A 27,191-nucleotide genomic window follows, 5' to 3' on the forward strand; every position below is an offset into this window, starting at 1 on the left:
CTTTTGGCTTCCCTAATTTACTGTTATCATATAATTTAAAATAGATCTTTATCCTAAAATACTGAATTTGATTCCAGTTTGTAATTGGAATAAAAACATGGATTTATAATTCCCTTCTGCATTTAATCCTGAAAAAATCCTTCCATGCCAAGCAGCCTTCATCCTTACTCTCTCCAGATCTGAACTTCCTCTTAACATGGATTTACACTAAGACTAAGTATGAGATTGACTGGGCTTCACGTTGGGCCAGTCTGCTTTTCAAAGAAAAAAATTAACTTGGAAGATGTTTAATGTTTTAGCCTTTCAGTAATATGAAGTCAGTTTATATTTAAGTTCTTTCTATTTGGTGTTTTAGCACTCTTACTGGAGGTGGTCAAGATGCTTATAGTTGATCTAACTTATGAAAGAAGTATTGAGGCCATTGACCTAGATTCCATCTGGTTTTAAAAAAACAGAACGTTATAGCTTAATATTAAGCAAAAAGGTTTAATACTTAATAGAAGGAAGGAAGAGTCAATTGCACACATACAAAAAAAAAATGACTTCCTAGGAAGGAGTACTGCAGCAAGAGAGCTGGGGCGGGGGTCAGAGTGGATGACAAGCTAAATATGAATAGTGAACAATGTTGCAACAAGAGCAAACATCATTCTGAAATGTATTAGCAGGAGTATTGGAAGCCAGACAAGAGAAGTAATTCTTCTGCTCTACTCCATGCTGATTAGGCCTCAGCTGGAATATTGTGTCCAGTTCTGGGCACCACATTTCAGGAAAGATGTGGAGAAATTCCGGAGAAGAGCAACAAAAATGATTACAGGTCTAGAAAACATGACCTATGAGTGAAGATTGAAAAAATTGGGTTTGTTTAGTTTGGAGAAGAGAAGACAGAGGACACTATAACAATTTTCAAGTGCATAAAAGGTTGTTACAAGGAGGAAGGAGAAAAAATGTTCTCAACTTAAGAGGCTAGGACAAGAAGCTATGGACTTAAATTGCAGAAAGGGCCATTTAGGTTGGACATTAGGAAAAATGTCCTAACTGTCAGGGTGGTTAAGCACTGGAATAAATTGCCCAGTGAGGTGGTGGAATCTCCATCATTGGAGATTTTTAAGAGCAGGTTAGACAAACACCTATCAGGGATGGTCTAGATAATATTTAGTTCTGCCATGAATGCAGGGGACTGGACTAGATGACCTTTTGAGGTCCCTTCCAGTCCTACAGTTCTATGATTCTGTTAATCTGATAGCTGGTTAAATTATTTTTGAAGCAGGCTGGAAAGTGATTGGCTACCTGTTGAATAAGGTCCCACTATTTGCAGTATCACGTATAGGAATGTGGAAGTTGCTATATTAGATAAAGCCAGTAGTCCATCTAGTTCAGTATCCTTCCTCTGATAATGGCCAGTGCCAGATGCTCCAGAGGAAGGTGCTAGAAACACCATAGTGGATAATTATATATGTAGGGGGAATTTCTTCCTAATCCCCATCAGTTAGTGGTCGTCTTATGCCCTGCAGTATGAGGGTGTATATCCCATTTAATGTAACTGTGTGTTATCATTGTCCATATACATGTGTAATTGTTTTTTGACTCCTACTTACAACTTGTTCCTAAAACTCTCAATGAATTCCTTGAGCAGTTTGTGTGTTGTATAAAAAGGAATTTCCTCTTATCAGTTATATATTTGTTTCCATTCAGTTTCATTGAATGTCCCCTTGTTTTTTGCTATGAAAGGGTAAATTGGAGTTCCTAATTTAACTGCTCCATACCATTCACGAGGTTGTATTGCTATCATATCCCCTTGTATTTGTCTCCTCTCTAAAATTAACAGTATCAGTCTTCTCAACCTCTTATATGAAAGACTTTCCAGGTCTCTAATCATCTGATGACTATCTTTGAAGTGCTTCTATTTCTCTTATATCTTTTTGGGATGGGGTGACCAAAACTGAACATGGTACTAAAATGAGCATTTATAAATATAATGGCATTATATTTTCTTATCCCATTCTTAATACACCCAACATTTTCTTTTCTTGTTTTATGATTGCCTCTGCATTTTGAGCATTTTTCACTGTGCTGTCTACAGTGATATCCAGGTCTTTTTTGTTAGTAATTACAGGAAAGTTAGAACCCTGCAATATTTTTGAGTTGCTCAAATCATTCCTTCCAGTGTATGTTATCTTATTTTTATCAATATTGAATTTAATCTGCCATCATATTGTTTATTCCTTCCTCACAGTCCTCTTTAGAGTTGAATAATGTAAATAATTTTGTATCATCTGCAAATTGTCAGCTATATGCCCCCTTTTTCAGTACAATAAATAAATATACAAAACACCAGTTCTTCTACAGAACCTTGGTGCATCACGTTAGTAGCCTTTTTCCATGTTTAAATTTATTAAATATTTCTGTTCTCTTAGCCAACTTCTGATCCATGACAGTATGCACATCAGCACTACTTAGTTTCCTCAGTAGACCCATATGAGGGATATTGCCAAAGGCTTTTTGAAATTCTAAATAAACTGAGTCAGTTAGTTCTCCTTTATCTACTTTTTTTGTTGACACATTCAGAGATTTCTAATAGATTAGATAGACATGATTTCCCTCTATAGGAGCTATGATAATTTGTCCTTATCCTGTGTCCATCTTGGTGTTTTATTATTCAGTTTTTAATTATTTCAGTCAGTTTACCTGATACTGAAGTATAAGGCTCACTGGTCTGTAATTCCTAGATCAGCTGCACTGCCTTTTTTTTTTTTTTTTTTGAGGATAGGTATAACATTTGTTAACCTTCAGTCCTCTTACAGAGTAGTTTATTGTAGTGAGAGGTGGCTTATGTTAACAACTTTGACACTTTGTTCTTAACTGCCTTCAGAACTATTGGATGAATGTCATCTGGTTCTGGTATTGCACTTTAATTTAGCAATTTTTCTCTAGCACCTCCTCCTGGCAACTCAGTTTCTGACAGTACTTTATTGTTTTCTTCTGAAAAGAATGGGCCTGAGGTGTATTTTCCCCAGTGTCTTCTATGATAGAGACTGTTGCAAAGAAATCATTGTTGCAGAGAAGCTATGTCTTTATTCTCCTTAATTGATCCCTTAACTTCCTGGTAACTCTCAGTGGACCCACTAATTCACAGTAGGTCCTGTTTCAAGTATAATTTACGTTTTTGTGTCCTTGATTATTTGCTTAAATTCTCTCTTAGCCATTCTAGTTTATATCTTACATTTTAAGCTGTCTGTGTTTATGGTCTTTTCTGTTGGCTTCACTAAAGTAGGATTTCCATTTTCTGAAGTATTGTACCTGTTTGGCTCAAATAGCCTTGGGAACCGTGTGATTTAGCCATATTTTTTCCCCCTTGCCTTCCTGTCAGTTTTTTCTTGCTTAGGGGTATGCAAACCTCTTTGGCTATTATTATATTTTAGCTTTATTGCAAATACCACCATAAGGAATTCACCACTTCATTCTTAATTACAGACGAAACTTGATGATAATCTTCATCCTGAAAGTGCTGTGTAAACATTAACCTTTTCTCAATCTTTCTAAATCCAACTGTAAATCATTAGCAAAGTTATTCTTTATCTGGGAAAGTGTTAAGAAAAAAAAATGACATAGATTGTTGGTTCTTTCAACTTGTGTGGTTCTGCCCTGAGAGAATTCTTCCTGTATTATGTTATGCTATTGACCCTATATTGGTGCTCCACAGATTCCAAATAAGCAATCCATCTAAAATAAAATGAGAAATAAACTCTTGAGTTTTCTTATCTTGTGTCTATTGACAAATATTTTTGAGCTAGTTTGCTCAATTCAAAAAGAGTCCCACAACCCTAGTGAGGAAAAGTCAGCCTCTTGAAGTGGAAGGAAGAAGAGCTGGACCTAAAAGGCCTTCCCTCCTCCCTCTTCTTTAATAGAGGAGGAAGATCAAGTACCGTAGAACTTCAGAGTTACAAGCACCTCAGGAATGGAGGTTGTTCAAAACTCTGAAATGTTCTTAACTCAGAACAAAACATTATGGTTGTTCTTTCAAAAGTTTACAACTACATTGACTTAATACAGCTTGGAAACTTTACTATGCAGAAGAAAAATGCTGCTTTCCCTTTTTATTTTAATAGTTTACATTTAACTGTGCTGTACTTGCTTTTTTTTGTTTCTGCTGCTGCCTGATTGTGTTCTTCCGGTTCCAAATGAGGTGTGTGGTTGACTGGTCAGTTTGTAACTCTGGTATTTGTAACCCTGAGGTTCTGCTGTAGAATGGTAGCTGCCTTCCACTCTTTACCCCCTCCATTTTCTGCTGTTTTTGCTGCAGTGAGAGATAAGTTGGTTATGAAAATCCACCTCTTTGCTTTTTTGTCATTGTAGAGAAAGGTGAAGGGTTTTAGTAGGGAAGCCATCTCCTTCACTGCTTTTTTCTTCCTCCTGCTTACTGGAAGTACATTGGGGCTGGCCATCAAGGGTGTAGAGACAGCTGCCTAGAAAGAAGAACTTTAGCAGACTTCCTAAAGAAATTGTCAAGAAACTAAATGCCCTCTCGTCTGAAAAATGAGAGGTAGCTACTTACATCCATTGTTTTAAGACCGTGGCCACTTCCAGTTCTATCTTCTTCTGAACCCCTGATGAATAGACATAGTGAAGGGAAGGACAAGGCTGCAGGGGAATTAGCCACAGGAGGTCACTCATTGGTCACCTTATTTCTTTCTGTAAAAGGGAATCTGGCAAAATAACCACATTCCTGTGTCACAGGAGAGGGTGCCCCAGAGCATGGTAGCCTGCATGGGGTATCGTGGTGGTTGTCTGAGGAGCCCCAGATGAGAGAATCTTAGCCCTCTCATAATAGAGAGCATTTTTATCCCACAGAAAGCATTTGGCTGAGGTGTACAAGGGGGCTAGTATTGTCTCCTGAGGGTTGCGTGGGACAGTGAAGCTAGCTAGCAGCAGTTTCTGTACCCCCATACATCCTCCTCAGTAAAGTCCAGTGGTAAATTTCTGCTCATGTATATTGTTTTTCTTGCTTTCCTTCTTTGAACTCTCAAGGTTATTCAGCGATTTTCCTCACAATTTCATTAGGAAATTTGCCATAAACATCCTTTCTAGGCAGCTGTCTCTGGACCTTTGGAGAGCAGCACTAATGTGCTTCCTGTCTGTAGGGGGTGTTCAGCACAAAATTATGAACCTTCAGAGAGATAGAAAAGAAGGGATGTCAGACCTTCTAACACCCACAGTTCTACTCTGTAATACTGCAGATTTTTGGCATGCTTTCAGCATTTAGGCGTTTTCATCTCTTCTTGTAACTACTTTTTTACTGGTGCAAAGTCTGTTATTAGCAGTGGATGCACCAGGAACTGTTGGTGAGAGAAGATTATAGAATGTTTATTTTTATACCAAACAAATGTTGCTCTGAAAGAGCAGATATAAAGGGGTGGTTCTTTAAAATGCCCTTTTTTGGGGTGGATGGGTAGGGAGTTTGCTTAAAAAAATTATCTTAAAATGTTCTGATATTATTTTAATGAGGCATTGATTTGTATTTTATTTAATAGCCATGCTGAAAGATGCTGTATGTCTAATACATTATGTAAAATTGATGTAATACATTATGTAAAATATTAAATGTTTTACTAAAATTAATATTAAGAGGAGTTAAATGTATCAGAAGAGACAAGAAATGCTTTTCACAGTGCTTTCCTTCATACCCCACTTAACAATATAGGCAACTGTTGTACCATATGTACATATAATATTTTTGTCAGACTAAATGCTTCTCTTGTTTGACTAAACTGTCTCCTTTCAGCCACCCACACAGAATATGCCTATGGGTCCAGGAGGGATGAGTCAGAGTGGCCCTCCCCCACCTCCACGTTCTCACAACATGTCTTCAGATGGTATGGTAGGTGGGGGCCCTCCTGCACCACACATGCAGAGCCAGATGAACGGCCAGATGCCTGGTAAGTTTTTCTCCTCTAAGACATTAACACCAGTGTTGCTTAGCAACTGAAACGACATGGGGGCTCAAGGGATACTAGATTGTTGATGACAAAACTGCTTTGAATGCCCCCGAGTACAAGCTCTCTTAGAGTTTGTTAGCTACAGAGCTACGTGACCTGTATTCAGTGTTTATCAGGCTGCCCTTGGGCTTTGATGTAGCTGACATACAGCATTCCTCTGATGAACAGAACTGGCTAAATTTAGTCTGTCTGAAACCATGCAGTACAGTTGGCTTTAGAAGGCTTATTGGGGAAAGGTATTGGCCTGTGGCTGAAGAAATACATATCCTTCCATAAAGGAAAGACTCTAAAATCATCATAGCTAAATAACGAGAGAGTAGTAAAGTAAATATAACTTAAAAAGAATGCTTCAATTTGGGTAAGCTTTAAAAATAGAACACTTTAGTGGAAATTAGATAATTTTTTATAATTTTCTGTATTCCATTTATTATTGAAGACATTGAATGTTAAGGAATTTGTGAAGAAATTGCTTGAAGATTATTGTTTCAGGTGTAAATTTAAAGTCATTTAATTGCAAAAAAAGCAACCAAACAAAAAGTCTGTACCTGAGAAGTAGAAAAACAAAGCAATGAAATAAGATGATAAAATTCCACACTGCACCAGTCCTGGCTACAGAGATAAGTGCTCCTGTTAGCAGTAAGAGCAGAATGGAGAGAGTTGTGGAAAAGCTTACTTCTTTATAGGGAATCAGCTTCCCAGAATTTAGTCTCAAAGTCTTAGTGTCTATTTCTCATAATTTAGCTTTTAACTTAAAAGCTACATTCCCAGGATTTCTTTTATTCAGTTCTCTGCACAGTGGGTGCAAGTGAGCTCTTCAGACCAAAGCTCTAAGATGATGATTCTTCCAGAGAAAGGAAGCTGCCATCAAAGGTTCCCTGTAGACTCACCCCTCTCAAACAAGCACATGGATAAACTCTACAGATATATAAATAAATCGGATAGAATTTAAAACATGAGGGTAAAAATCTTGTGATTGCTCCAGCTCCTATCAGAGTAACAAGTCCCTAGCTTCCCCTCAACTCTAGGTTTCAAATGATCTGATAGCGATCAGATTTCTTTTTGAAAAAAGTGGCTGCTAGCCTCTAGAGAGGGAGAAGTGGTCCTTTAGTGACATGTGTCATATGGGTGGAGCAGAATTTAGTTAAATCATCTATTTGTAGCACAGGCCACATTTGGCAGAAGAGACCTCTTTTGCTTCGTCATATATGATGATGTTCACTTCCTAAATGGAACCAAGGGATTCTCAGTGGGGAGTTTCCTGCCTCTCCTAGCGTCCATCTGCTCACATTGAAAATGGCATTGTCCTTCACAATTCAGTCTCTTGAGCCTCTAGTAAAGTCATAATATTGTGTTTATGATAGTAATGTGTTTCCTTGGAAAAGATCATTGTCACAATGTCAGCACTGACCCTTCATTCTGCAGTGAAGTTACGGTGCTTAAAAAGGTACATCTTTTACCAGTTCGGTAGACTACAAAAAGAGCTCTTATGAAAATATGTGAAAGGTAAATAAATTTTATTTGGGTATTCTCCCAATAGAGAGAATATTTAAATATGGTTATTAACCAAGCTTTAATTTACCCTCTACTGCAACATACTCTTTTTTTTTAAATATACATCTGCTCCTTCTCCTCTCTGTTTCAGATTCTCTGAGAATGTGAAGATAAACAGTTTACAATGGGTCATTTCTGATATTGGGGGTGACACTGAATCCATTGAATGTTTTTTCCTACACCTTGGAGAAAGGGGGGGGGGGGGGAAATCATATTAAATGTACAACTTTGAAATAGAAGTGTCATAGAATCATAGGGTTGGAAGGGACCTCAGGAGGTCATCTAGTCCAACCCCCTGCTCAAAGCTGTAGCAAATTCGTGGTTTTTTTTTTTTAAGTCTGTGGAAGGTTCCCAGACCTTTAGTAATTGACATATATGCTTGCAGTCAGTTATTTTATTTTGTGTACGTGTTTATATATTTAGATATCTCAGAATAAGTATCTGTAATGAGGTCACACACACCTATCGTGAGCACCCCATCTCAGTACTTATGCCTTCACCTCTGTTTGTGGTGGGTCTTCAGTGACTCAGCCCTTTGGCCAAGTCACACAGTCTCTATGTGAGATTATTAAAAAACAAAACAAAAAGAACAAAACACCCAAACCCCTTCTGGTATAGAAGTTCAACAGGGGCCTATCTCACCTATCTCAGCGCCCTCTGTAAGATCTCTTGATCTGCAGCCCTATCTTGGGTCTCACTCCTTAATCAGCTCAGCAGGGCCTATCACAGTACCCTGTTTTGAACTGTCTCAGCCCCTTCTGGGCTCTCTCAAATTGTCCCTGCTCTTCAAGCAGTTCTGGCCCTGGTGTGGGGTCACGTCACCCAGAGACTCTTCACCTCTCTAGGTCTTTCTGGTCCCAGCTCTCCTGCTGGGCCACTAAAAGAGTTCAGTTCCTCTTCTGGGGCACATCAAAGGCCAGGCCACTTCCCCAGTGGCTGATGGGGGAACCCGGGCCCACCCGCTAATCTAGGTCCCAGCCCAGGGACCCTATATATAGCAGCCATCCACCACATCCCTTTAGTTAAACTGTGTTGCTGCTATGATTCCCTGGGCCACTTTCCCACAGCCCCAGCTCATTCTTCACCCTTACCTCAGGGCCTTGTCCTGGTTGAGTCCCAGCAGCCAACCCAGCACTCCTTCGTGTTCCCCCAGTCTCTGCCAGCATTGCTCTGTCCGAGGTCCTGTAGCTCCCTCAGCCAGACAGACACAGAATGCACACTCCTCCAGCTCCAGCAAGGAACTGAACTCTGCACTAAACTGCAGTTCCTTTTATATAGCTTTGCTAGGCCAGGATTGGCTGCTCCCTGCAGTCCCTCTCTGATTGGTTGCATACTACACTGCTGCTGCTCCTGGCTGCTTGGAGGACTCGCTCCGCTGCCCTTTTCCTGGGGTGGGATATGGCAGAGTCATGAGGCCGGCTTAGTCCATCCCGTCACAGATCCCAATAAACACTTTGTAATAGAAGCCAAAAACAAATTTTTAAAAATTTAAGAAGACATAATTAGTCCAAATACAGCGCACATTTAATAACATGCAAAACCAAGGAAGCTGTGGGGAAAATTATCAATAGACCTACCTGAAGTAAATAGAATTCGTGCCCTTAATGGATTCAGGAAGGCCTACTATTGGGAAGGTCTTCCACAGCCAGGGTCCTGTGATGGAAAAAGACCTGCCCAACAATGGTCAGTGCTGAGCAAACCAAAGGACTTACTGTAGACCAATTCCCTGATGATCATAACTGCTGGGCAAGGAAATCAGGCAAAAGATGATTGCTCAAAAGCTTGTGGCCTAGATAACAAAAGGCTTTATGTACTACAGAGGCCCTTAATTGTATTATGTGGCATACTGGCACTGTTGTCCTGTAATCACAGAAGGCAGTCATTACCAATTTTCTCTGGATGCAGTCTAATGGAAGACCAGTTTGAAGAAAGAACAGGAGTACTTGTGGCACCTTAGAGACTAACAAATATATTTGAGCATAAGCTTTCGTGAGCTACAGCCCACTTCTTCAGATGCATAGCATGGAACATGTAGTAAGGAGATATATATACATACAGAACATGAAAAGGTGGAAGTAGCCATACCAACTCTAAGAGGCTAATTAATTAAGATGAGCAATTATCAGCAGGAGAAAAAAAACTTTTGTAGTGATAATCAAGATGGCCCATTTCAGACAGTTGATAAGAGGTGAGAGGATACTTAACATGGGGAAATAGATTCAGTCTGTGTAATGACTCAGCCATTCCCAGTCTCTATTCAAGCCTAAGTTAATGGTATCTAGTTTGCATATTAATTCAAGTTCAGCAGTTTCTCGTTGGAGTCTGTTTTTGAAGCTTTTCTGTTGCAAAATTTCCACCTTTAAGTCTTATTGAGTGACCAGAGAGGTTGAAGTGTTCTCCTACTGACAACACATTTCTTTATCCTATTTCTATCCTTCCGTTCAATAAGGTACAGACACTTCCCGAGTTACATTAACCCGACGTATGCAAATCCGAGCTTACGGAAAAAGTTCCGTAAGCTAGAAATAGGAGGTTTTTTAATTTTATTTTGTTGTTCCCGAGCTGGGGCTGGGAAGGAGGGGGGTATTTCCCCAGCCACAGCAGCTACAGAGCTGAGGCTGGGAAGGAGGGCCGTCTCTCCCCGGCAGCCGCAGCCCTGGAACTGGGGAAAGTTGCCTCTTTCTCTGACCGCTGCAGCCCTGCATATCCCAAATTCCTCCCACCCCCTCTTCTCACCCCACTGCCCCCTCCCACAGGCCACAACCGCACCTTACATGTGTGTCTTCTCCAGGGTCCAGGCACCTAATTAGTGGAGCCACGCCTGCACGGCTTCACTAATTGGGTGGGTGGCCCTTCATTCTCTCATGTGCGGCCACCCAGGCGCGCACCTTAGAGGGCACTATCCACGGACCACCTGAATGGAGCTCGCAGACTACTGTTGGTCCGCAGACCACAGTTTGAGAACCTCTGTTGTATAACACTGCCTCATCTAAAATCCTTATCTATGCCTTAGTTTCTTCTGACTTTGAATATTGCAGCTGTGTTTCCTTGGCCAAGACCTGGCTCTCCAGACATATAGAATGCTGATGTGCATCTTTTCAAACATACAGAAAAATACAACCAAATTGCTATGTCCTCATACTGCTCCACTGGTCCCGTGTTTCTTTTAGGATCCATTTCAAAATTGCCTTTTGTTTTATATCCTTTATGCAGCCTATTTCACAATGAAAGCTTTGAGCCTATTTATAGACCTATCATTTCTACACTCCTCACTCAGCTTGTGTAGCGTTGGCTTCCCCTCTCTGCTCCATCACATAATCTTGCTACTGGTAGTATGATAGACTTCCTTCCTGTGACATGTTCCCTGGGGTACAACCTGCAACTGTGGAATTGCTGTGCCCCCTTAACTCTCCAGCCTGGGCTGTCTCTCACAATGCTTTGCTAGTGACAAGCAGCAAACCCCTCCAGGCGCCGTTATCACTCAGCCACCAGCATGCAGAGACAGACCAAGCCAATTTGAGTGCTCTCCAAACCACTCATGAGCTATATGCAGAGAAACACAGCTTGTCTCCTAAGCCCCCAGCCTTGCACCCCAGAAATATACTGTCTTGCACTACTCAAGACCTTCTTTTGAACAGTGTAAACTTATTCATTAATTTGCCACTTCATCGAAGGAAAATGGACATGCCACCAGCCTTTGTAACCTGAGCAGATTCCCCAAACACTTTAGACAAACTCCCTGGTAAGGATAAAATATTAAAATAAGTTTATTAACTACAGAAAGATAGATTTTAAGTGAATATAAGTGGTAAGCATAAAGGTAAGAGATAGTTACCTTAAGAAAATAAAAAGTAAACATGCAGTCTAAATCCTGAACTTTTAGACTGATTCACCTCTAGTTTAAACAGCTTTTCTCATCCCACTGGATGTTGCAGGTAGGTTATAGTTATTAATACACAGACTGACTTTCCTTCTCAGCCTGGGACCAGTCTCCTCAGTTCAAGTCTTTGTCTTCCCAGCATTCTTGTTGCCTTCAGCGTAGGTGGGGGAGGAGAGAGGTAATCGCATGATGCCACTGCCCCTTATTTTATACCCTCAGTCCATGTGCCTGGAAAATACTGACCCAAATATGTCCTGGTGGGCCTTGCTGAGTCACAGAGTTGAGCAGTCCACCTGGTGTGGTCTTTTGCAACTGAGTCATAGAGTTGAGCAGTCCCATTTGTTTAGTGCTTACGCAACTCTGTTACAGAATTGTAAATCGCTTGTGTACAACTCTCCTGCTGATCAATGGTTGTTTAACACCTTCCTGTTTGTGGGTCACCTTTGTTGTCACTGGAGAACTAGCAATGGGCGACTCCCAAACTCTCAACATATTTCAATAACAACCATACAGAAAAAATTCATAATATCATACACACTAACAATATAGGTATTTTGCAGAACAATGGGTTTCAGCAGATCATGATCTTTCATATGGTATCTTACATGGCATGCCTTGTATGAAATATTACAACCATATACGAATGATGAATATGAGAGTTACAGGGGCTACTTTTAGGTACTGCATGTCATACATTACTTCCCTCTTAGGATGCCTGTCATTTACATAAGCCTTCCTGATTTCACTACCTTTTCGACCCTCATATCTGATCAGAAAATTCTCTCTCTGCTTGTATTTTTTCATTTTAACTTTATAACTGTATTATCTAATACTGTGTAAAGTTTTGGGGGATAAAGCCTATATGAAAAAAGCTGTACAAAATAAAATTGTATTCCACTGCCACCATAGAGAGACAAAAAAAAATCCTTTTATAGAAGCAATTTCCAGTTACAAAAAATAAATATTTAGAATGTGAACAGCTGATATTCAGATTGGGAGAAAAGGGACTTCAATTCACATCTCCCAGCTAAAAGAATAGGTAAACTGATCAGATGGTGTCCTATCAAGCAGTCATGTTTATACGCTTTTTAAAATATCCATTGAAAGTGCGTATAATCAAGAGATCAATCAAACTCCAAACAGTCTTGCCAGGAAGGGAGGCGTTAAAGGGTGAAGAGGTATAACTGGCCATATGGGTGTGTGATCAGGTTGTTCATCCTTTGGGTCTTCACTGGAAGCAATGGTGAGAGGTTAACTGTTTTTTTCTGTAATCTGTAAATATATTTGTAAGCTTTTGGCTGTGTAGTTGATGTTAGAACCTAATGTTAAATATGCTTATAATCATGTGGGGTGTGTGTGTGTGTTTCTTTGCGCTGTCTGCAGGTCAGTACTTGTTATTATTTCCCAAGTATTAAATACCAGTTTCAAAAGAATATCTAGGTTAACTAGTATGAATAAATTAAAATCTATATAGCAGGCTCTTGAACCTAGAGATCCTACTGTTGCACTGATCAATAAGGGGTGTGTTGAAATCAAGGTGTATGTGAGCTAAGTGCTAAAAGGGCTAGCTTTGCACAGAGTATGGATTTAAGAAAGGCTGAATGATCATTTGCAACTTTTATTTTAAAAGTTTCAGCCATTATATAAGAGATAATGTAAAGTCACAGTGGAACTAAACTTAATGACAGTTGCAAACTCTGTATTATGATTTAATCAGGTCAACAAATCATAAGCCAACCCGCTGATTTAATAAATGTACATAATATAATTAGTGTTGTGACTGCTGTTGATTATTTAATGGTACTTAACATAACATGTTTTTTCTCTCCAAAGGACCTAACCATATGCCTATGCAAGGACCTGGGCCTAATCAACTCAGTATGACAAACAGTTCCATGAACATGCCTTCAAGTAGCCATGGGTCCATGGGCGGTTATAATCACTCAGTGCCATCTTCGCAAAGCATGCCAGTGCAGAATCAGATGACTCTGAGCCAAGGACAGCCCATGGGCAACTATGGCCCCAGACCAAACATAAACATGCAACCAAACCAAGGTAAATGAAATTTAATTCCTATTAAGTGGTGGGGGGGTCAGCTAGAAAATGAGGCCTCTTATATAAGCCTTTAAAGGCGGAAAAAAGCCTTTATTCCAAGTTAAAGTGTTTCCTTCTCTAAATATCTTTATCTTTATTTACCTAACGATCTTTGGGTGGGATCCATGAGGGGACTTAGGTGCAGCAATGCTGAGCACCACAGCACCTAGTAGGCGCCTAGAAAATCATTAGAACCACTAGAGTCCACAAAGCTTGAGTTAGGCACAAAGACTCCCTATATAGTGAATGGGGAGAAATAGGTATCTAAGAACATGATCCACAAAAGCCAGCACACTAGCTGGGGAACTGCCTAAGCTAGCCCATGGGAGATGCTGTTCTGCAGGATGTATGCTAAGCTCCTCTCCTTTCTTGGAGATAGGCGCCTGAGTGGGAGAAGTCATTTGAACTGGGTCGATCATCTCTCAGTTGAGTGCCCTAACCACTAGGCTGTGGAAATAGACTGATATGCGTGTCCCTCAATCTCTCCTGTTGAAGTTGGTCCACTTTAATGAAACAGTTGAATAGTTAAATATTAATTGGGCCAGAGATAGAGTTAGAATGATTCTATATCCTAGTGGTTAGAGTGCTGACTTGAGAGGTGGCCAATACCTGTTCGAATTCCTTCACCCATTCAGGAGGATGGGGACTTGGAACTGGGGGCTCTCCCACATCTTGGGTGAATACCCTATCCACTTGGCTAAAGGTTATAAGGGAGGTCCTCCTTTTCTTTCTCTTCCCCTTTTCCCACAGGCTATATTATGTGAACTTGCCTGAGGGGGCTGATCCAGTAGATGTGCTCAGATGCTATCTAATGAATAGAGCCTCTATATTAAGCTTAGGGGGCTGAATGCCTGTCTTTCTGGTTTGTGAATTATTCTGGCTCTTAGGTGGGAGACAGGCATCTGATTGCCTAGACTGGGCAGTTGTGGAGGAGATAGGTGCCCAGGAGTGAGGCTGCAGTTCGCATGTCCAGAGGCAAAAGCTTAGGTGCCAAGTGAATTTAAGTACCTATGAAGTTAGACAGCAGCTGAGCTGGAGTTTTGTGGATTGCAGTGTTGCCTAAAAATGGGCATTAGGCACCTAAGTACCTTTGTGGATCCCACCCTTTGTTTCTTTTCTCCTGTGTTTCAGTCACTTCAGTGTTTTCAGTCATTGGGCCACATTCAGACACAGTGTGAACCATTGGAAATATCTGTTTTTGCCAGATCTGAAGGGAACCTATGTCTTTTTTGTAGTGTTATTTATGTAACATTCTGCATTTAGTGAAGATCGTGATATAAAAGAGTTATTACTTTGCTGTCTACATTTCCTGTAGAAATGTACCATGGTAAAACAATAAATTTTTCTTTTTAAGTACTGACACACAAGTCACTCTTCAATCTCATGGATAAATGGAGTAATTAAGATTAGATAGTCCCAATAAACATTTATAGGAGACTATCTAATCTTATGTATCCATATGTATCCTTGTTCTGTATCATACATATGTTTTTAATTTGGAATACCTGTTTCTTTTCTATTAGTAATAGAATTTCAGTCCCAGATACAAATCTGTTTTTACATAGTATTTTCTGATGATGTCTTTATGCATAAAGTAACAATTCAGAACTGATTCTGTGTCTAAGATATTTATCCAGAATAAACAGCAGAGATGCTCTATCCCATTGACAGTGTGGTCCTTGTGTTAGTGCCAAGTACACTGCAGTATAAAAATATGATCCTACCACAATGGTCAAAACTATTTACTTGTTTCTATGCTATGTATTCATACAAATGCTCTTAACAGACAGGCAGAACACCGCTTGCTTGTTGTGAAGCCTTGCTGCATTTGATTTGAATACGCCGTCCTCTAAAAACCAAACTATGGACTCCAAAATGTAAATGCAGTAATTAAAACATGTTTGTTTTCTATCTACTATCTGGATTGTATTGCAAATAAGTCAACTAAAGAATACATGTGGGGCTCCCTTTACTACTTCTGCTATGAGAGAAAATGTTTTTTATTTTGGAAAAACAACAAGGAGTCTGGTGGCACCTTAAAGACTAACAGATTTATTTGGGCATAAGCTTTCGTGAGTAAAAACCTCACTTCTTCAGAAACCTTTTGGAAGGCACTCTCTTTGGTCACTAATATGCATAATACTGTAGTGTGAATTGAGATTGAGTTTTGCTCTCCAATAGTGTCTTTTGTTCCATGTTTTGTTGTACATCTGTCTGTTGTCCGTGAAGGAATACTTTTTCTTTTTATTAGGTCAGCTAGAGGTTCAAATCAAGAGGAAGATCCAGTCAGTGTTAGTACGGCAGACAGTCCAGCCACGAGTTTGGTTACTGTTAGCAAAAGCAAGAAAACTGATGATTCTGAGATTAGCCACAGTCGTAGTTACACAGCTCTAAGAAATCTGGTAGTTAAGAAAAAGTAGACACACGGCTGTGATTGCAAATTGGAGCAAATATACCTCTGGCTGTAAGTTAGTAAATTTTGTGAGTTTATTAGGCAGTGGGCTGGAGCATTTTTTATAATATTTATGAATTATTTTAGAAAAGTATTGGACATATTGCAGCTGAGGTTTACCTAAATTGTAAAGACTTGACTCTTAATAAGTAAAGTAAGTGATGTAGGTAGAAGTAAATACAAGGAAAGAATTAAACTAAATATCTGTGCAAAAATCAGTTTATTTTGTAAGTAATTGATCTGCTTTAAACTTAGGGAGTTAGTTATTCACCTATTTCAAAGTAGTAAACTTCATATTTCTTCATAGTATTCTTTGTACTATAATACTTGCCCAATACATTGATTTCCCCTCCCTCCCCCCAATCAAACTTGGAAATTGATCATTAGAAACTGCAAAAACAATTGTAGATTTGTTAAGACTGTAAAAGAATTATTTGAAACAATAAGTTAATAAGAAGTTGTGGCAATTCGTTGGAATAGATTTCACTTTCTAAATTGGTTGCTGAGCAGCTGATATGGTAGTTCCATTACTGAACAAATATCAGTACTTTAATGGGTTTTCAAAGAGGGGATGGAGCAGCATCTAAACAAATCATTACTTTGCTCCATCATGGAGCAGGAACTGTTGCTGAGACAATTATATTGGTGGCGCTGGTAACACTGCTAGTATCACACAGCTGGCCATGGAACTCTCTAGACAGTTAATGTTGATTTTTGTTAACTCTTGGAAAATTGGGGAAGTTATACTAAAGAGAAATGCGTATGTTATGACAATATTTAAAAAGGGTAAATGGGATGACTTTGGTTAATTATAGGCCTGACACCCTGACATTGATCCCAGGCAGCATAACGGAACAGCTAATATGAGATTCAATTAATAAAGAATTAAAAGAGGGAAATATAATTAATGCCTATCAACATGGGTTTATGGAAAACAGATCCTGTCCAATTAACTTGGTATCTTTTTTTGATGAGATTACAAGTTTGGTTGATAAAGGTAATAGTAATGATGGAATATACTTAGATTTTGACTTCATACCACACAACATTTTGATTAAAAAACTAGAAATGATCAACAAGGCACACATTAAATGGATTTTAAACTGTCTGTCTGACAGTTCTCAAAATGTAATTGTAAACCGGGAATCATCAAGCAGGTGTGTTTCTAGAGGAGTCCTTCAGGGAGCGATTCTGGGCCCTATGCCGTTTAACATTTTTATCAGTGACCTTGAAGAAAACATAAAATCATCACTGATTAAGGTTGCAGATGATACAAAGATTTGGGGGAATGGTAAAACAATGAAGAGGACATATCACTGATACAAAGCAATGTGGATTGCGTGTTAAGCTGGTCACAAGTAAACAATGTATGCTTTTTAATATGGCCAAATGTAAAGTTACACATCTAGGAACAAAGGCCATACTTACAGGATGAAGGCTCTGTCAGCTGAACAGGAGCTCCCAGTGCAATACTTTGATCAAAAGAGCTAATTCAGTTTCTGAAGTAGGAGTATGGAGGTTATATTACCTCTGTATCTGGCATCAGTGCAACTGCTACTGGAATACTGTGTTCATTTCTGATGTCCACAGTTCAAGAAGGATATTGATAAACTGATGCGGGTTCAGAGAAGAGCCATGAGAATGAGTAAAGGATTAGAAAACATGCCTTATAAAGATAGACTTAAGGCGCTCAATATATTAACAAAGAGAAGGTTAAGGAGTGACTTGATCATGTTTGATACCTAGATGGGGAAATTTTCTTCAGTCTAGCAGACAAAGTTATAACAAGATCCAGTGTCTGGAAGTTGTGGTACACAAATTCAGACTGGAAATAAGGCACACATTTTTAAGAGTGAGGATAAAAATGATCGGAACAACTTACCAAGGGTTGTGGTGGATTCTTCATTACCGGCAACTTTAAGATCAAGATTGGATGTTTTTCAAAAGATAAACGCTAGCTCAAACAGGGATTAAAACAGGGGTGTTCTGTGGCTTGTGTTATGCAGGAGGTCAGACTAGATTATCACAATGGTCCCTTCTGGCTGTGGAATCTATGAACTAGAGCACCCAAAATTAGTGGATATTTTTGACTTTCATCACTCCGTGCCTCTGTTCCCTACTATCTGCAAAATGGAGATAATAATACCATCTCACCTAAGGGATGTTGTGAAAATAAACTCATTAATGTTTGTGAAATAGTCAGATACTATAGTGATGTGTGCCATAGAAAAGCCCACGAAGAAATTAATAATTCAGTCTTTAGAGCAGGGTTTGAATAATGTGATGGAAATAAGGCATGAACCAGACACTGAACAATGATGATAAAATATTATGGTATAGCTGCTTGTTCAATGAGTACTGTCCATCCTGTGCACTGAATGAGGCAGTGAGTGGTCTTGGGAAAAATGTATGTGTTCATGTAATTAAAGACTGTATCAGAATGCATATGCTCAGGGGCTAATTAAGGTTGCATATAGATAACCTTTAATTGTGGCACTTGCTAACTTTTGAGTGCTGAATCTGCAACATTATGTTCTTTTAACATTTTGTGTGTGTGTGTGTAGTTACTATTATGGGGTCATACAGAAGTTATCATTTGAGTCTGATGGTATTAGTGGGATAGGAATGAAAACACTTTTTAGTATGGCAAAAAGTGCAATGTGATTTGTTATCAGTATCTACTGTATTAATCATTGACTTGCACTAGTTTATAAGACACCTGCTGAAGGAATGCCGTGTATGAAAATCTAGAGCCTTCACAAGATGGTTTTACAAGGTCAGTCCTGTTACAACTGAAAATTTTAGTCTTCTTGGGTTGTGGAAAATGAAAGATCCACAGGTGACTCTCATAATGAAGCTGTTGTACCACTCTGAGAAAACGGCAAGGAATATTAGCCAGCCTTTATGAAGAATATGGGAATGTAAGGTGGCTGAGCGAATGTGGAACAAAAACCCTTTGTCTCCCTTTTTTTTTTTTTTTTTTTTGGTATACAATCCTACAAGTTTATTGGTACAGTATATTGAATAAGATATTCTGCCATTTTTAACAAGACATTTTTGCTATCTGGAGACTGTTGTAAGCAGAATTTTTCAACAAACTGAAGTCTCTATTAACTTAGGACTCCTTACGTAGATTGAATAGAATTTTTCACATCTGCATTATGGTGACAAACTATAGAACTCAAATACTTTGATTAAAAAAAAAAAGGCCAAAATAAATAACACAGCCTTCTCAGGAATCCTGTTTTTCATGTCCCTCTGCAGAGCACTGTGGTAGACCCCATTCCCCTGCCAGAGCGGAGATGAGAGCCAAGTATCTCTGACTCACCAGTCTCCATGTACTAAATATTAGACACATGTTGCCTGCCCAATTAAACAGCAGAACTATAGCTCTGGATGTCATGTTTGCCTTGCCAGTTGTTGAGGGCTCATTGCAGGACTGTTTGCTGAACCTGATGGTAAGATTTTAAAGACATTTTCATTTATTTAAATATATAAAATATCCTTCCAGACTTCTGGCTACAGTGCAGTAGTTACAAACAAATACATAAGAGATCACAAACACCACTGACTCCACTGAAGCAAACTTCTCCCTTTCTGTCTACCCCAAAACCCTAAACAGCACTGTCCTACCCAATCAGTAAAAGACTGGAAAGATAAATGAGCCTAACAGAGGGTGCTGATTGTCACACAATTCAGGCACTAGGGAAGAAGTGATTTCCATTGTTGAGGACCCTTCACTCTGAATATCCTGCTACCAGCCCCTTCCCATTTAAACAGAGGGCTGTTAGTTTGAACACCTCTGCTGATTGCAGTTGCCATGGTGTAACACACAAGGAAAAAGAAGAACAGGAGTACAGACTAACACAGCTGTTACTCTGAAACTTGCCACACAAGGAAAGGCAGTCTCAAATATAACCAAGACCAAACCATTTGGAATTAATAAGTAAAAAAACCCCACCACCTTAAACTTATGCACTGCATTCTGTACTAACTTCAATTTCATATGGTTTTAAAGAGTAGCTACCTATAGGAATCATACCTTGAAGAAAAAAAGGCATGGCTGATTGTGAAAAGAGTCTGCTTTCAACAGATGCCGCATTCTATTTGTCAAGTGCAAAGGATTAAATAATTGAACTGCTTTGAATTAGAAATATTAGGTGTTTTGCCCATCTGGCAAATTATTATTTTTATTTCTTAAATGTCTTCTCAAAAATGAGGACGCCTAGAAACTTCAAATCTAGTTTGCAAGGTGAAGGCCTTGTAAAGCGGTAGTTCCTTCTGCTATTTTTCAATTAGTGGTACATATTGGAAAGATATTTCTGGTGTATTAGGAATAGCAAATTGCTCCCTTGACACGTTACAAGGCTTTTGAGATCCTGCTGAAGAATCTTTTAAGTTTCCCCTGTAACATTAGCAAGGCTTGCAAAAGGTATGAAGTTTTGTTTGTTTATCTTTTGCCTGGGTTTCCAGACATCTGTGGAGTTTCTAAGCTGCAAAGATCCTAGAAGACATTAGCAGTTAAATGTATGCTTCATTGGAGTTCCTAAATGTTGCATCAGCTCCTGCAGAGCTACTGTGTTATAGGAATTCTTGTCACCAGTTATCAGCCCATCATGGCTAGCGGTCAGTTCCAGCTTTGTGACCAAGTATTCCCTTTATTTTGCGACCTCTCAGAGGAGCAAAATAAGGTAGAAAAAGTTTGCTGAATGTCACGTTGTTTCTAGACATGCACTCTGTGTTTCATATAATGCCCTGGATACACTGGCCAGAACTATGACATCTGGGATCATTTTCTGATGGTATTCTTGGCATAGGTTAATGTTTTTCAACTTGTGGTCTGCAGACCTTTGAGAATCTGCAGACTATGTCTAAGGGGTCCATAAAAGGTGACTATGCAAATAAAGTTTCATGGACCACAGGTTGAATTTCAAAAGAAGTTCTCCATTCAAAATTTTTTAGGGGTCCGCAAACGAATAGAGGTTGAAAACCACTGGCCTAGGTCATCTGGCCTTCCTATTAAAGCTCAAGCTCAAAGGTGAAAGATCTTCCCTTTAATAATAACCGAGGTTTATTGAGCAGCAAAACCGATTAAATTCTGGAGATGGAAGAGACTACATCTTGCAGCATGGGCTTTGGGTTTGACCTAGTGGTGTCGTCTTTTTGGATCCAAAGACAGTTTGCTTCATCTGGTTCCTCTTTCCCTTACCTCTCCTCCAGCAGTCTCAACCATGTCAGCAGCTATTGTATTCTTGTCATATTGTACCCTCTCACTTTGATATCTAAGATCCAGTGGAAGACAAAAACGTGAGGAGATATTTTAAACAGTCAAATTTTTCTATCGCTTGTTCATCCTCAGTACCCGCCTGGCCTCAGATTTGTTAGGTTGTCCTGGAGCACGCTTCCAGTCCGCATTTACCTTACTCTTCATTTTTCCCATATGTTTTAAGATTAGTCTGTCAGTTCCTATGGGCATGGCATGGAATTATCACTGATCGTTGGCTGTTGGAGATAATCCGGTTCAGATATGCAATCTAATTCCATTCCATTCTGACTTCCATCTCTCCCTTCCCCCATTTCCTCTCAGATCCATGTAATGAGATATTGCTCAGAGCAGAGAGCTTCCTTTTCAAAGATGGGAGCCATAGAAAACTTGCCAAAGCCGTGTAGAGAGGGAGAGGCTTCTAATAAGACTATTTCTAATTCCAAAAATAAAGAGAGACCACCGTTGTTTTACTATGGACCTAAGGAAATTGAACAGTTCAGTAAAAAGTTCAAATGCCATGTGCCGACTGGCTTCCATCATCCAATCCCTTTCCCTGCAAAACTGATTTGGAGCTGTCAGTCTAAAAGGTGCATGCTTTCACATGACTTTCAGACTGATTCACCAAAATTATCTGTGCTCTTCCGTGAGATACACAATTCTACCAATTTAAATTATTTTCCTTCAGCCTCTTTTTAGCACCAGGAATTCATACCAAATATTTGGTCATGGAGACAACATGCATGCAAGTATTCCTCTTGCCTCAGGGAATACTTTTAGGTGCATTTCTGAATGATTGCTGTATGAAAGAGAGCCCGCAAAGATCAGCATGATTTTCTTCACACAGGGGAATCTTGTGGCCTCTTCCATGAAGTAACCTCTTATCTGCAACTATGAGACCATTGCAGCATTGGGTGGCAGTAAACTTCAGCATGACTACATCTTTAACCATTCCTTCAAAAATTCTCAAGTCTTCCTATCGTTGAGAATTAAAATATAACATACTAAAGGAGCTCAAGCTTCTACCTATGTCAGCAATAGTCCTTACAGACATCCCCATTCTAGGCTTCTCTTCCCAAATGAACAATTCACAATAATTGGAATATGTTCTAGAGCTGATGGGCTGTAAATAAATCATTAATAACAATAGCAAAAACAAACAAACAAACCAACCAACCAACGGATCAAAAAGGGAGTCCTGTCATTTAATATTTTACTTTGTTTTTTTGCAGAGTGGGGATTGGTTTTTTGTTATAGTCTTATTCAGTTTTGTATTCTGACTAAGTATGAAACTAAATATGACATAAAACTGTAACTGAAAAACAAAACAAAAAAACACTACTGGACCCCACCCTCCAACCCTTTTAAAAAACAAACAAAAAAACTACACCTCCCAAACCCGCATGAAATGGTTCCATTCTGAAAACTGATAGAACTCATGGCTCACCTTGTTGGTGCCATTCTTATAAAGGAGACCTGGACCAAACTGGAAAGAAGCCAAGTGCTCTGTTATTAATATTATACACAGTTAGGCTGTTGCAGAGTAGTTGATTCTCATTGTGGCTTTACAAAGCATTAATGAAGTTCTAATTTAAAAAGCAAATAGAAAACCTCTGCATTGCACCATGGGGAGCCAACACATTTTATCATATTGTATTGTGACTAATATTAATATTGTTAATTAACAAGCTTTCCTGAGATCTAGGAATATTATGGCAACTAGTTTTTGATTCTTCAAGACTGTGTTCTTGTTCTCAGTACATTCAGACAGAGCTGTAGTGAAATGGAATGGTCTGAATTGTCCAATTGTTCAGAAAATCCAGAATATGAAATACAGTTTCAGTTAAGTGAAAAATAATTTTGGCATTTTCATTTTAATGCTTTTATGCAGTACTTTAAAATTGGAACATAGAAATTGTCATACTAGAGAACAGAAGCAGGATTTTGAATTCCATGATCTTAATTAATGATCTATATTTATCTTCAAAAGAAAATGCAGAACATCTCTGTTTTCTCCATAATGCTGCTTTTTTGGCTTCTCTTGTTGAAAACTTTTTGGCTAGCTCCCCCACTAACACACTTAGAATAGCCTCCCTCTTACTAGTGCTCTTAATTAATTTAATTACCATTTGTTTAAATTAAACTGAAGTCTGGCCACTTCTGAATGAGAGCATGTATACAGGGGTTTAATGCACTTTACAATCACACCTTCGGTTAATTTGATTTAACTTTCCTGAATGTTACCATGTAATATTCCTCTAATAAGTCCATCCTCAAAATTGGCTGCTTTTAGCTAATTTTCCACCATTAAATTTCTGTTATAATACAATCTGTTCCTAGTTTAGCACCTGACCATTTATAAAAAAAAAAAGAAGAAAAAATTGGTTTGTCATAGTTTAAGTTTTGATTTGTTATGCTGTTTTCAAGGATTTTAATACAGATCAGGATTTAGAAAAGAAAAAGAAACAGATATACAAACAATTTAGCACCTTGTTGGACTTTTCTTGCCCTAGTGATCTTAATAGCGGAATAACATAGACTCTTCACATTTTACATCTTGTTAAGATTTAGTGAAATCTGGTACCTTAACCTCCCTGTGATGACACCATGAATGGAGAAGAGATTCTAATATTTCTTTAAAAAGTAGTTTAATATAATCTGTAATCATAATCATATGGTTATTGTCAGTACAGGGCAAAGTTAAGGTTGTTTGAATACTGTTATAAATTTAGCCTTAACTCTGAATTTCCTGAGTTTATAATGCTTTGTTTTAGGATAATTAAAATTATTTTTATTATTTATTTGTATTGTGGTAGTGCCTTGGTGGCCCAGTCGTGGACTAGAATCCCATTGTGCTATACATGTAACCAAAATACTGTCTTGGCTCTAGACAGCTTTTAATCTAAGTAACATACATTTTAAAAAATTATCATAATAACTGATGTGTACTTCCAACCTTAACTGCAGTGTAGTTTTAATCTGAGAATATTGTTGTAGGAACAAAGTGACCTCTGTAGTTACAGTTCTATAAAATCACGAATGGTGTGGAGAAAGTGAATAAGGAAGTGTATTTACCTTTTCACTTAACACAAGAACCAGAGGTCACCCAATGAAATTAATAGGCAGCAAGTTTAAAACAAAAGGAAGTACTTCACACAATGCATAGTCAACCTGTGGAACTCGTTGCCAAGGAGTGTTATGAAGGCCAGCGCTATAATTGGATTAAAAAAAGAAATAAGTTCATAAAGGGTAGGTCCATGAATTTCAAGGATGCCTCCCCATGCTCTGCGTGTCCCTAGCCTCTGACATCCAGATGCTGGGACTGGACTATGGGATGGATCACTTGATGATTGTCCTGTTCTATTTATTCCCTTTGAAGCATCTGGCATTGGCCAGTGTCAGAAGATATACTCCATATACTGGGCTAGATGGACCTTTGGTCTGATCCAGTATGGAAATGGAGTGGAAATGGTTCCATTAACTTTGAGCATGAGGAAAATAGGAATGAAAAATACAATATACCCATTGTTTTGTTTTTTTAAAAAGCCGCAACACCTTCTTGCAACCATCTTCATCCTTTTGGAGAAGTTCTGTTCTGTAAATTTGTGACTGAATTGGTTACCTCAGCTTGCATAGGTCCAGAATTAAGCAGTGCTTGATGGTACTGCTTTTAACATATCTGTGTGGATTTGGTTATTAATGGTTTAAGATTTGATTTGTTATGTGTTTTAAAGGATTTTAATACAGATCACGATTTAGAAAAGACATTATAGTTCTTTTTTTCCTTCTACAGGTCCAATGATGCACCAGCAGCCACCTCCTTCCCAGCAATATAATATGCCACAGGGAGGTGGGCAACATTACCAGGGACAGCAGCCACCAATGGGAATGATGGGCCAAGTTAACCAAGGAAATCACATGATGGGTCAGAGACAGATTCCTCCGTATAGGCCACCACAGCAAGGTAAGACTCTACATTGAACTTCTCAGATTAGTTTAAATAACCATCTTGGAAATTTTTGTAAATAGTTTTTTGTCTACATCATATTTGAACCAAATTGCTATGTGCACAATTTCAGGTTTCTTTGTTTCCAGCATATTTTTTCCTCCTTCTTAAAGGTAGCTCTTGCAGCAGAAAAGCTACTAGTTTGGACATGAATTTTGAGATTTATATCTCTTTTGTTCCAAGCTCATTTCTGAATAAAAAGAGTGTCCAAAAAGTTTACACCCCATAGAACCTGCTGTATGAATTAAAATTCAGTTTGTTGTCACAAAAGTTTGATACGTATGGAAAATAATTAAATAACCCATTTGGTTCTAAAATTGCTCAACCACAGAGGAAAGTGAGAGAAAATATAATTATATTCCACAATCTTGTAATTTTTTTCTTAACTGCAGTCCTTTTTAAAAGATAGTCTGTATTTTTCTTGATGCATAGCTTAGTGCTGTTGCTGTTTTACATGTGTTCTTAAAATGAACTCTGAGCTAGATTCACATACAGTAGAACCTCAGAGTTACGAACTGACCAGTCAATCACACACCTCATTTGGAACCGGAAGTACACAATCAGACAGCAGCAGAGGCAAATACAGTACAGTACTGTGTTAAATATAAACTACTAAAAAATAAAGGGAAAGCAGCATTTTTCTTCTTCATAGTAAAGTTTCAAAGCTGTATTAAGTCAATGTTCAGTTGTAAACGTTTGAAAGAACAACCATAATGTTTTGTTCAGAGTTATGAACATTTCAGAGTTACGAACAACCTCCATTCTTGAGGTGTTTGTAACTCTGAGGTTCTACTGTATGGAGTCTAGTGCAGCCGAGCAAGTAGATTAAATATGTTGTCTGAAATGCAACAGGGTGGGTGGGGAGTACATTTGAGAAACATTTCTCATACTAAAACCAGAAATTAGCAAGCTTGTTAACAGAGAAAACAAGATACTTACGTATTGACTGGTTGTGGTTTTTCAGGCCCACCACAGCAGTACTCAGGCCAGGAAGACTATTATGGGGACCAATACAGTCATGGTGGACAAGGTCCTCCAGAAGGCATGAACCAGCAATATTACCCTGATGGTAATCTCTCATAATGTTAACTTTCCCATTTTCTATATCTGCCCAATATCAATGTAGAGAGCTACTCAAAAACTATAGAATGGGGTGAAAATAGTTAGTAATTGATCACCATAACAGATCTTGTATTTATAAAAGCTTCTAAATTCGGAATTGTTTCTATAATTTAAGATGCTAGAGAGAACTAATTTTACAGCTTGCTTCAAGTACATCATTTGTAATACTTTTACTTTGACACCGTAATATTGGCTTTTATATTCTATAATGAGAATCCTCTCGTTTAGCTACAAGTAAGGAGGGTTCTTCAGTGTATGTAGAATAGCTGATCTGAATTAAAGCAGTCATGTTATACATCTGCTTTATGATACTGTATGTGTAGTAAGAGACGGAGTAATATATTTTTATAGCTAGTATACAGAAATAAAAAAAACTTGCTTATAAGCATAATGTTTTGTTTTTTTATGATTGTTCTTATCCTATAACATAATTTATTTTTGATTTTAAGAACAAATTGCACAAATGTTTTGTTGCTGCTGTGGTGTGGGCCTTAAGCATACATACTGTTTGATAAAGGCATAAGATAATCCCAGCCCTGAGGAGCTTGTTTGTTGAAAGGCATGGTCCTGTGGAATTCCCTCAGTGCTCTCAGGATCAGACTCTAAATTAATATTACACAAATTCAGTCCTTTTTGCTCTTTGAAGTAAGAGATCTGTATATAGTGTATTTGAACAAGGGGAATCAGGATTATACTATAAATTAGAAGATGGGGTTCCTTTTTTAATTTGTTTTGGTTTTGCTGAGGGAGTGGTTGGGTGAACAAACTGTATTTGTGGAAAAATACTGGCTGACTCATAGCTATTGTGATAGCCTGCTTGCCACTTAATG

The 27,191-nt window shown here is 38.6% G+C and overlaps 1 protein-coding gene across 7 annotated transcripts in view; it reads left to right on the forward strand.

Moving 5' to 3' along the window:
* Nucleotides 1–27,191, forward strand: part of SS18 (SS18 subunit of BAF chromatin remodeling complex) — a 56,211-nt gene that overhangs the window by 18,582 nt on the left and 10,438 nt on the right. For 4 of the 7 annotated variants that reach the window (XM_054017969.1, XM_054017971.1, XM_054017968.1 and 1 more), the window contains exons 4-7: nucleotides 5,780–5,933; nucleotides 13,258–13,479; nucleotides 25,027–25,197; nucleotides 26,204–26,308. In XM_054017969.1, the coding sequence (XP_053873944.1) occupies nucleotides 5,780–5,933; nucleotides 13,258–13,479; nucleotides 25,027–25,197; nucleotides 26,204–26,308 (652 nt within the window). The remainder of the gene's footprint in view (nucleotides 1–5,779; nucleotides 5,934–13,257; nucleotides 13,480–25,026; nucleotides 25,198–26,203; nucleotides 26,309–27,191) is intronic. The other 3 variants (XM_054017974.1, XM_054017972.1, XM_054017973.1) reach the window with 1 other exon arrangement.

The sequence above is a fragment of the Malaclemys terrapin genome, chromosome 2 (genome assembly GCF_027887155.1).
Source record: "Malaclemys terrapin pileata isolate rMalTer1 chromosome 2, rMalTer1.hap1, whole genome shotgun sequence".
Classification (NCBI taxonomy): Eukaryota; Metazoa; Chordata; order Testudines; family Emydidae; genus Malaclemys; species Malaclemys terrapin.